Source organism: Leptonychotes weddellii, chromosome 4 (genome assembly GCF_054177405.1).
Source record: "Leptonychotes weddellii isolate Sample4059 chromosome 4, ASM5417740v2, whole genome shotgun sequence".
Taxonomy (NCBI): domain Eukaryota; kingdom Metazoa; phylum Chordata; class Mammalia; order Carnivora; family Phocidae; genus Leptonychotes; species Leptonychotes weddellii.
Genome location: NC_138372.1, coordinates 44231007 through 44243007, shown reverse-complemented (window position 1 = coordinate 44243007; position 12001 = coordinate 44231007). Strand labels below are relative to the sequence as shown.

The window sequence follows — 12001 nt, the reverse complement described above, 5'->3', positions numbered from 1 at the left end:
GAAGAAAGAAAGAAAAAAGAAAGAAAGAAAAGAAAAAGGAAAGAAAGAAACAGAAAGAAAGAAATCTTGAGCTTGAAAAGGAGACTCAGAAGGACAAGCCAGAGATATAGGAGGAAAACTGGGAGGAGGCAACATTACAGCAAGAAAGCCAAGGAAAGAGAGTGTTACAAAGAAGAGGAAGGTGTGCTCATTGCTGCCACATCTTGCTGAGAGCCCAAGGATGGGGACTGGAAAGACTCATCAACAGAGGCTGCTGAGGACCTTATCATTAACTGTTTCAGGGGCCAGTGAGGACAGAATTCATATTCAAGTGGGCAAGGGATGAGTGCAAAATGAGGAAGTAGTGACCAAGAATGTAGGCCATCCTTTGAGAAACTCAGCTCTAAAGGGGAGAAATACAGGGAGATAGTTTGAAGGCGGTATGAAGTCAACTAGTATGTGGAAAGAGTTGGGATTTAAATCCAGTTCTGACTCCGCATCTGAGTCCTAATAATCGCTGCTTCTGGACCACCCCTGCTGTTGTTTCTCTGAGTCTACACTGGTAATCCATAAATCTCTCTTTCCTCTTCTCAATAAAAACTACTCACATGAGGCTCATCTATAGAAGAAAGTTCTGGAAATTTTGAGTATTTCAATGCAAAATCTAACTATCCCTTGGGTTTGTGTTGGGCTCTAAGATCTCCAGAGACCGGCACTTCCACAATCTACTTTCCTCCACAGAATACCTGTAAAATGAGTTAAGCAAGGTGGGTCTTATTGTGGTCTTATGGGTGAGGGAACTGAGTCACTAAGACATTTATGGCAGAACTGGCACAGGAATCCAAGACCTCTAATTCACAGTCCAGGGTTCTTGCTACTTTACCACACTTTGCACAAGAAGGTCTCACCCCTAGAACCACCACCACCAAAATGTTCTCCTCTTTAATAAAACCATTAGTAATAGTGGCAGAAAGAGCAGTGGTGCCTGTTGTAATTGTCACAGTAGAGTTTACAAAGCCTTGCCAAATATATTACCTCATTAAAATCAATACAAATTCTCAGAGGTACCCGGGGCTGGCTCTCTCAGAGCTGCTACTCCATGTTCTGATGAGGACACAAGTTCATACAATGATGCATGTTGGAGCTGAGATTTGAAACCAGATCTCTGAACTCTGAATCCAGTGTTCGTGTTTATGGTTTATAAATGCTGGATCCCTTCAAGAATCTGATGAAAGTTATGGCCTCTCTTCACAGAAAATTATGCATCAGTATACAATCAACAAAACTCTGCACACAATTAAGGGGTTCATGGATGATCTAGATGTAGGAACCCCTGCTCTATGTAGGTTATGTGGTCTCTAAGCCAAATAAAGTGTTAGTTGTTGAAATTCCATGTGTGATCCCTCTCAGCGGTAATGGTGTTTTAACTAGAGATTCCTGGAAGGGAAAGCTTATGAAGCTTTTCTCAAACTCCTGGTCAGGATCATGTCCTCTCTACACCCCAGTAATAAACAGCTTATATTCTAGTACAGTATGCATCTCATTCTGCTCTGTGCAGGTGCCTCCTCTATTAGGATGGAAATGTCTAACATAAGTAAGTACAGCAACCATAACAATAACTTTTATCATGACTACGCTCATTAAACACTTATAACAGCTTGACACTTAATTGTCACCATGTGCCACCCACTATTCAAATTCATTTAATTTTCTCAACAACTTTATGCGGTGTTTACTATTATTATTTCCCTTTACAGTGAGGGACTAAGGCACAAAGAGGTTAAGTAAATTGCCTAGGGTCCCCTAGTTACTAAGGGGTGAAGCTGAGACACCAGCAGTTTGGCCCCAGAGTCTAGGATATTAACCTCCACCTTAGACTATCTCTCATTTTCCGTGTACTGGCTGTGTGGGGTTTCTCTGTTAATATTATAAAATACCTTACTTTTCTAAAAAGCCCAGCAATGAAGCATAATTATCATAAAGAGTCTGAAAAATAATAGATTTCATTTTGAAATAATTTTAGATTTACAGAAGTTACAAAGAGTATACAGACTTCCCTTATACTCATCATCTAAATACAATATTATAAATAGCTTATTTGAATGTTGACAGTTTTCCTTGACTTATTTGAATGTTGACAGTTTTCCCTGACTCATGTCCTTCTTTTAGTCCAGGATCTAAACCATGATCACACATTGTTTTTGTCTCCTCCAATCTGGGACAGTTCTTTAGTAATTCCTGAAGTTGCATCATCTTTTGAAGCATACTGGCTAATAATTTTGTAGAATGCGCCTTGGTTGGGGGTTGGCTGATGTGTTCTCATGTTTACACTGAGGTGATCCATTTTTGGCAAGAGCCTTATAGAAATGATGTCGTGTCCTTCTTGGTACCTCATGAAAAGAGGTGAGAGAGATCTCATTGCTGGTACTGTTGACTTTGATCATGTGGGGGAGGTGTTCTCTGCCAGATCTCTCCACTGGGAAGTTACTATTTTTCCTTTGATAATAATGGGTATCTTACAGCAAGATACTCTGAGACTATGCACATATCCCGCTTTGCATCATACTTTCACTAATTTCAGCATCCACTGGTGATTCTCCTTTGCAACAAGTATTACTGTGGTGTTTGCCTAATGATAATATTCTAGTTCCATTATTTGCTCCACATTTATTAATTTCAAGTATATGGTCCTTGCAGTAGATAGGAAGATCTGCCCTTTCTTCCCATTTATTTCTTCATTAATTTACTTCTATCAGAATGGCCTTGGGGAGTCACTTTATTCCATCATTACTTATTCTGTTGATCTAAGTTTTTTTGTCCCCAAAGGCCACAGAAAGATTCTTAAAGCAGGCTCCCATGCACTTTGGCAATTCCTCTTCGAGTAGTTTCTTACTTTCACCTTTTCACAAAATGTTCACGTATGTTCCCTGCCCACGCCCTGGAATCAGCCATGTTCCCAAGAAGTCCTAATTCCTTTTCAGTAGAGGAGAGTATTTAAAAACCAGATCTGGTGCTAGGTGTGCACACTGCTACGAGGGGTCACTGTTTCCAGACCATCTCAGCAGAGAGCACAGGGAGTGTATGTATGTGTACTCACATACAGATATACACACTATTTGTTTCTCTCTGTGGCTACAGCTCTATCTGTATACAGCTATCCCTACACACATACATACAAAATCACAAGTTGATTCTAATACCTCCTACTTCCACCCACTACCATAGGGTTCATTGTAACCTTCCCCTTTCCCTATTTAAGAGAAACCTGGCTCTCATTATCTACAACATATTTATTTATTTGGTTAGCTGTAGTATACACATAAAGGATTTCCAGAATAGCTAATGCAGACATTTATGAAAAACAAATTTAGGAATTAGAGTATAATACTTAAAAAATTTTTTAAGATTTTATTTATTTATTTGAGAGAGAGAGGTAGAGAGAAAGGGAGAGGGAGAGGGGGGAGAAGGGGAGAGAGAGAGAAAGAGCGACAGAGAGAGAGAGAGCACAAGGAAGGGGAGGGGCAGAAGGAGGGGGAGGGGCAGAGGGAGAAGGAGAAGCAGACTCCCTGCTGAGCATGGAGCCCGAAGCAGGGCTCGATCCCAGGACCCCGAGATCATGCCCTGAAGGCAGATGCTTAACTGACTGAGCCACCCAGGGGCCCCAGAGTATAATACTCATATACAGTTATTTTATCTTCAGCCAGACATTATACTATCAAAATATTCTTTCCCAAAGTTACTAGGCTAGTTTTTTTCTTTCCCAAATCTTTCTTACTGTGGTTATGTTATTCATTATTAATACAATAGGTTTAGATTTTGCTAATTGTATTTCATTTTGCCCACTCCCACCATACATACATCCTGGTATCTGTCTATCTATCTATCTACCTACTTACCTACCTACCTATCTACTTATCTACCTACCTACCTACCTACTTATTATCTAACATACTTACCAACCTACCTACTTACTATCTAACCTACTTACCAACCTACCTTCTGTATATTTTCAAGGGGCACGTGAAACATCACCATGGTTCTAAGAATTACAGTTATATAAAAAGATCTACTCAGAAAAGTACTATTTCCACCTCTTACCCTGTTCTCACTCCCCTTTTTTTCCATCCCATTCCTATCCACCACCTCTAGGTAACGAGTCTCACCAGTTTCTGGTTTGACCTTCCTCTATTTCTTTTGCACAAATGAGTAAATACACATATAGTTTCTTGTCACCTTCTTTCTCCATGAAAGGGAGCATACTGTAAAAACGCCTTTACGTTCTTAACTTAACACTATATCCTAGAAATCACTTCATATCACTTATTATCCTCTGTTGTACAGATGAAGAGATGGGTGTATAGAGGTTGGATAACTTGCTCAAGGTCACACCCCTTGTAAGGAGCAAAGCTGGATTTGAGCCCAAGAAGAGTTGACTCCAAAATCCACATTCCTTCCACTACATTGGAGTCCTTCATCCACGGTTCCTGGCATATTCTTTGGGACCTCTAGTTTCTTTGAGTTCTCTGTTTGAAAATTAATACATGTATGTCCTGGATCATCTGGATGACTGTCTTATAACCCAACATTGCCGGGCATTCTCATTGCCCAAAGGAACTGAAAATCACCTAGCTGCCTAAGGTGAATGCCCTCATGGAGGAACGCAGGTGAGGTTGTAGGGGGGGCGGGGGGCAGCAGGTACCTGGCTGTGGCCTCGGCTTGTAGTTCAGGGAAGGCAGCATGGCCCTGCACCATGTGGTCTATCTGAAAAACAAGAGAGATGGGTCAGTCTTACAGTTTCTCTGATTTATGTTTAAGCCAGAAAAAGATATATTAAAATGTCGGTTTCTTTCAACTCTGTCCACAGAGGATCTAGGAATGTTAAAGTGCTAACTCCACTAGAGTGTCTGAGCTCTTTGAGAAATTTAGCTTTGCTTCACCTAGTGCTGGCCTCTTGATCCACAAAACACAGCAGTCTAAAGAAAAAGGTGCAGGAAATGAAACTCTCAAGGCTAAACTGGTAGCAACAGGTCCAAAACGGAGGCGTGAGGACAGGAGTGAGAAGGAGTAACTCCAGGTATGTGGTGAAGGGCCTGGGTGTTAAAGCACCAAGCTCTGGATCACACCATGTCAGCCTCCTGATCCAGGCTGTTACCCCAGGGCAATGTCAGACCTTGAATTACTCACCCTGTCTTACTAATGGAGAAGCAGAGTGAAAGAGACGAGGAGGAGGGATTACCAGTTCAAAAACCACCACCAACAAAAAGTTGCCCTAGAGCTGTTCAGAGGACCTCTCCTGATTGACAAGTTATCACAGGAGAAACTGGGGCATCACTCTCCTAGGACAGAAATGTCTAAGCTCTGTGGATAACTATCTTCTTCTCATTTGAAATCCCGTGTCTAGGATTTTATTTCTAAATCTACTTGGTAGCTCTAAACAAAATAATATGTAATAGTATCAGGAAGGGAAATGTTTCCCCATGATGCTCCCCTGCTTGCTAAAATACACCCAACACACCGCTTGTGTTCCTGAACCTAATCTGGTTGTCTTCCCAATGTTCACATGAGTCTCTAGGACTCCAAAGCCATTTTTCATTCAGACTATGAACCAATTGGTTATTTGGGCCTCCTGGAGATAGTCTCTCTAAGCGTGTTTCCTGACAGCCGGGGCTGTGTAAAGGGGAAGAGAATTTTTTTCTGGAGCCACAGAGGTCAGGTCTGGGTTCTGGCTCTGATACTAACATGCTGTGTGACTGTGTAAATCACTTAACTACTTACTCTGAGCCTCAATAGTCTCCTTAGCCCTCCCCCAGGTTCCCTTTAAAACAGGATTGCTGGGCTGTAGAAGGTGTCGGCCATAATGCCAACAACAGTATAAATACTATCACCTAAAATTTCCTGACTCATTTACCATATATCAACACTGAGCTAAGCATTTTACATACATGATCCCATTTATTCCTTACACGATTCCTAAGAAAAGGATACTATTCTCTACTATAGAGATGAGAAAACTGGGACCAAAAGAGAGTAAGCAACTTGTCCAAGGTCGGTCACAGGGGTAAGTTTTCCAGCTGCGGTCTAGGTTTCCAGCTGCGGTCTCTCTGTGCCTAAAGTCCTTGGTTCTTCACTACTATGCCATAATGTGTACTGAACTTGTAGGTAAAGCTGCTGAATGCCATTGGTACAGTTATGCAGAAATGCTCAAAAGGATACCAAAGCCACTGGTCATTTCGAGGAGAAAAAGCTATGCAGGTTTGAAATGTTAACTTCCTACAGATTCAGTTTTAGGTGACTGTGATGAGGCAAGTCTGGACCATAAAGAGTTTGCATCAGTAGTGGATAATTAAAGGCATTCCTCGATTTGATGCTGATTTCTGTGGGATGCACTTTCAGAGTTCAGAGCAGGGAGATTTACATGAGCATCCAGCGGGAAGCTCAGAACCTAGCCTGTGCGGTGCGTGCATGAATGTAGTTTTCTGTATTTACTAAATGCCTAATGCATTCACTGTGTCTAGGCTCTGGGAATACAGTGGAAAGTAAGAAATACAAGACGTATAATACATAGTTATATAAAGTAAGAGGTCAATAATTTGGGGCAGGTGAGGCTTCAGTTTAGAGGCTGAGAACAGGTAGCTTGGAGGAGCAGGAAGCTACAGCCAAGGCATGCCAGAGAGGAGGCTGAGATGGAAAGACATATATGGGTGCAGACAGTAAGGAGATTGGCCAAGCCCTGTGCCTGGCATATCAGAGCTGCTCAGTAAATATTTCTGGGATGATTGTGGGATGCACCAAGCATAATGGAGGCAAACCACAGGCTCACACAGGACCAGGTACTTCTTGGACGTGATCACACACTTGACATTTGTGTCTATTTGTGTGGGGCACACTTCGGTCACATCTAACTGTTAAATTAGAGAATAAATAGAGTAGTGAAGATAGTGGATGAATGGGGAGGGTGGGGGCAGATAGCGGGTCATGAAAGCCAGGTAAGTGTTTATAGTTTTATTGGATTAGAAGCCATGAAATTATTTTGATCTGGGGAGCAGGATGATGAGAAGTTAAGGAAAATGAGCCCGGTAGGGTATGCAGGACGGAGAGATAGCTAGGCGTAGAGGGCAGGAAATGTAGACAGGGCTCAGAGGCTGACTGTGAGAACACGAGGCAAAAATATTTCCTGTTCTTGCTCCATTGTAGCACTTAGCAAGTTTTTTTTTTTTTTAATAATCATTAGCTTCTATGTCTGTCTTTACCCTACACTCTGAGCTCTTTTAAATCAAGAGCCCCATTCGTTCCCAATCCTCAGTGTCTACATTAGGGCCTGGCACCTTGAATGAATAAATGAGATATATTTGGAAGAAAACAAAACAAATTTAGTGGCTAACTAGAGAATGTAAGAAAATCAGTCGAGAAAGATGTTTGGGGTCTAAGACAAGGCAATGTGGCCGTATGAATCACATCTTGTTATTTTTGGTATCTCTGATGCTTTGAGTCTGTGGTCTTACTGCCCCTGGAGAGACTGCGCCTGGCAGGGCTGGCAATTCCTAGAGATAGCAAAGGACTCAACTTATCTGTTAGCATGCCTTTCATGTGCAAGCTAACTACTCCAGAGCCTACCTACCCCCACCTCCTCTATGGACTACTGCTTCCCTGCTCTAAGCACCCCAGGGCTGGGTATCAGAGAGCTAGGGACAACTCTGGGGCTTCCCATGTGGCCCTGCATGATGGTATGGCGTGCCCCCTCCTCTTGAGAACTGTGAGCAACAAACTATCTTTTCAGTGGCAATCATCCCCTAATCTGTTGGCCTCATCATATGGGAATAATAAAAAAATCTACATTTTACAACAGTGGCTTAGTGAAAAGAACACAGGGTTTGGAAACAGACAGACTCAGGTTCAAATTCATGGTCTACACTCATCTTCGGTGGTACCAAGGAAAAGCTACTTGACCTCTCAGAGACTCATCTCCTACAACTGTAAAATGGTGATAATAAAATTCGCATTGCAGGGGTGCCTGGTATATAGGTGGCTCTCAGTTCATAACATCTATTATTAAAAAGAAGGTCATGCGACCAAAAGAGCAAAAATGGTTGGGAGAACAGAATCTCAACCGGTCAGCTGTGCCTTTTTCTTCCCCCCAACAGCATCTGGTAGTAAAGGCCCACTTTGGTTAGCAAAGACCAAGCCAGTTTTTCAAATAATCGAGCACTCATTTCAAAAACCTGGAATGCCTGATCCTAGGGTTGATCTCTCTATTTATGTTCTATTCTCAAATGCATTTAGCATGGTATAGAACACAGTGTCCTATTAGTGGTTATTTGTTTCCCAGTGAAATAACCAGTTTAACCACAATGACCATATTTGCCAACTAGTTGCCTTAGAAATATATAGACAGAGCTCGTCTAACTTTATGATTACTTTCTTATTTCCTCCATCTTCTCAGATTTCAGCTCTGAGAGCAAGCAGAAAAGTCTACAAATGATATAGATAGGTAGGAAGCCTGAGCTGGATGGAGTCAGATCTTCTTCAGGATGGCTTTCTAAATCAAGAGGGAAAAGCCGTCTTATGATATACACCTAGGGTTGGATTTTTAGGTCCTTCCTTATAAAGGTGGCATCTGCATTTGCAACACGGGAGAAACAGAAACACAACACAGTGTAACACAGAGATCATAAACGGGTAGTATGAGGGGACATCTGGCCCACAGATGTATTTTATTTGGGTTATATAATGTTTAAAAAAATCAGCCAATATTTTTAAATTAGGAGATTCCACTTAAAATCCAGATTTTGGTTTCTCCCAAAGAACCAGCATATGCAGGACACTGGGCCACCCATATTCCCTCATGGCAAGAGTCAGCTGGAGCCGAGTGATGACTAATCCCTTCAGACAGGACTGCACCCTTCAGTATGTAGAAGACACCACCGCTCCCCACCCCTCCAGCCCCAACAACAGACACCAGATTTCACCAATTTCTCATCATGACTGCACGAATGTTTTACTTGTAGGAGAGATCTATTTCTCTATGCCCATCTCTCTATGAAAGGAAGGAACATAAAATCATTCCCTAGAGTGCCATGAGTTGAAAGAAAAACTTCTCTATCAAAGTAAAAAAAAAAAAAAATTTGTTTGCCTAATCTGTTTATGCTATCTGTCTGACTCCTTTAGGCATTTGAGTTTCTGACTCTTGAAATGACAGAGAGAACACAGACAGGCAGTCCTGAGACCTGAGTCAGTTCTGGCTCAGGGAATGACCTTAAACAAGACCATTTCTTTCTTTGTTTTTTTTTTTTGTTAGATTTATTCTTTATTTTTCCTAAGAGATTTAGTTCTCTCTCTACAACATTTAATAAATTAACATGACAAATAGCCAAGTGTTTGGAAAATTAGACAGAGGACTGCAATTGCCTGAGATCTCAAAACTGTGCGCACAGAGTCCATAGGCAAGAAAAACACACGACAAAGCCAAATTCAGAATCCCAGAATTTTAGGTTCTATGATCATTTTGCTGAGACAAAGCTATTTTATGTCATGATGGGCTTTTCTCTATTAAAACCAATTTTATGTATTAGTCTTGAGGCGTTCACCTTGCTTTGCAGATAATGAAATCATTAGGCTCAAGGATATGTTTATTGCTTGTCACAACTCCCTTTTTGCCATTTGTATTTACCTGCAAAGTCACTTTTTTCATCTCAGTTCTTCCAACTCTTAACTTCATCTTCTTATCTTAAAGCGAAAACATTTTGTCTAATTTTTCCCAGCGTTGAAATTCTCATAAAAATCTAATGAAAGAAGAAAGCCCAGCCTAGACAATTTCTTTTATGTTGCTGGAAAGAACTGTGGGTTTCAATACTGAAACGTTCCTAAGAACGACAAACATTCCTGAAAGAAAACGTAAACTGTTTTTTTTTTCTCCCACAACTTTAATATTAGCTTAAGATAGAACAACTTCTCTTACAAGTGGACAAATGCTGATTTAATCCAGAGCTAGTTTAGTCAGTTTCATTCAACATCATTCAACATCAAAGTTAATAGCTTTGTGTCTTTTTATAGTTTGTTAATTAATTCACTTATTCAGGAAACTAAGATGATATATGGCTACCCTGTGTTAGGCATCACTCTAATAATTGAAGATACAAAGATAAACAAAAGTCATTGCTCTCACAAAGCCCTGCCTGTCAGTGGAAAATGAGCATACCAATATTCAAATATGGTCTCGACTGACGAAGTTCTTTATAGATTTCACTAATGTTTACTGAACATTTCCTCTGCTCTAGTCAGAGTAAGCACAGGGGAGTCAGTAGCCATAGAAAGGGAGCTCAAGACTTCATCCAAATGCTACTCCAACTTCTGGATGATCTCTGAGTTACATTATAAGTAGCCCAGCTAAAGCTGAAAGAACTCAACAGAGATTTCAGTAGGTGCTCATCATAGGAAAGACAAAACTTGAGAGTTTGAGTTCAACCAAATTAACCACCTGTTAAAAAAAATACTCTTCAGAGGAATAAGAATAACCCAGTCTCTCTACAATATATCAATCATAATGTTCAAGATATGATCCCAAATTGCTAGCCATATAAGAGAGAAGGAAAATGTAATCCATACTTAAAAGAAAAGCCATTTAATGGCCAATGACCCTGAGATGACACAGATGATGGAATGAGAAGACAAAAATTCAGTAGTTTACTCTAGATTTGTCTCCTGTGGCAAGGGAAACAAAAGCAAAAATAAACTCTTGGGACTACATCAAAATAAAAAGTTTCTGCATAGCAGAAGAAACGATCAACAAAACTGAAAGACAACCTACTGAACAGGAGAAGATATTTGCAAAAGACATATCTGATAAGGGATTAGTATCCAAAATATATAAAGAACTTATATAAATAGGTGAAGGGGATTGAGAGTACATTTATCTTGATGAGCACTGAGTAATATATGAATTGTTGAATCACTATACTGTATACCTGAAACTAATAGTTAACTACGTTAACTACACTGAAATTAAAATAAAATAAAGAACATATACATATAATGTCAGGGAAATGTCAGTCAGAAAAAGGCAAATATCATATGATTTTAGTCATATGCAGAATTTAAGAAACAAAACAAAGAAAAAAAGAGACAAACAAAAAACAGACTTTTAACTATAGAGAACAAACTGATGGTTACCAGAAAGAAGGTGAGTGGGTGGGAGGGAGGATGGGTGAAACAGGTGAAGGGGATTACGAGTACACTTATCGTGATGAGCACTGAGTAATATACAGAATTGTTGAATCACTGTATTGTACACCTGAAACTAATATAACACTGTATGTTAATTATATTGAAAATAAAAAAATAAAATCATCATATATCTGAAAAAGGGGGGGAGGTGAGAAGAACTCTATAAAATTGTTCCTTGATCTGAGCACTGGTATGTTTTGACATTGTTGAATGTCAATAAATACTGCTTAAATATCATTGCTCACCTTAAAAAATAAACACTTAAATAAATAATAAATTTAAAAAATGAATTCAGTAGTTTAATAATGCTTTCGGATATAAAGGATAATAGTCTCATAATCAATCAATAGATAAGAAACAAAAACTATTAAAAATGGAAATCCTAGTATTGAAAAAGGTAATATCTGAAATATTTAGTGGACAGGCCTCACAGCTAATTGAAGATCATAGACAAAAGAGGCAATGAACTTGAAAATAGACCAATAGACACAGTATCTAATTGTGAGAGAGAAGGGGGGGAAGGGAGAGAGGAAAGAAGGGAGGGAGGGGCTGGTGGACGGAGGGGGAGAGAGCGAGACAGAGAGAGATGTGGGAGAAGTAGAGAGAATGAAAAAAAAAAATCCCTCACAGGCCCATGTATAATATAGACACACCCTCTGATGATATTAAGGGGCAAATATATGGTATCATCCCCCAGGGAAAATACCTAAGCCAGGGTGGTACTGGCTCATGAGGACCAAACTCTACTGTATTTGATACATGAAGATCTGCCATATCCTGCCTGTAAAACATTTGTCTTATT

At 40.1% G+C, this 12001-nt stretch overlaps 1 protein-coding gene across 19 annotated transcripts in view; it reads right to left on the bottom strand.

Annotated features, from left to right (window-relative positions):
• Positions 1–12001, bottom strand: part of FGGY (FGGY carbohydrate kinase domain containing) — a 387087-nt gene that overhangs the window by 107447 nt on the left and 267639 nt on the right. For 18 of the 19 annotated variants that reach the window (XM_081818507.1, XM_081818506.1, XM_081818515.1 and 15 more), the window contains one exon: positions 4679–4740. The exons of the other annotated variant lie outside the window; for it this stretch is intronic. In XM_081818507.1, coding sequence (XP_081674633.1) covers positions 4679–4740 — 62 coding nt within the window. The remainder of the gene's footprint in view (positions 1–4678; positions 4741–12001) is intronic. 19 annotated transcript variants of the gene reach the window in all.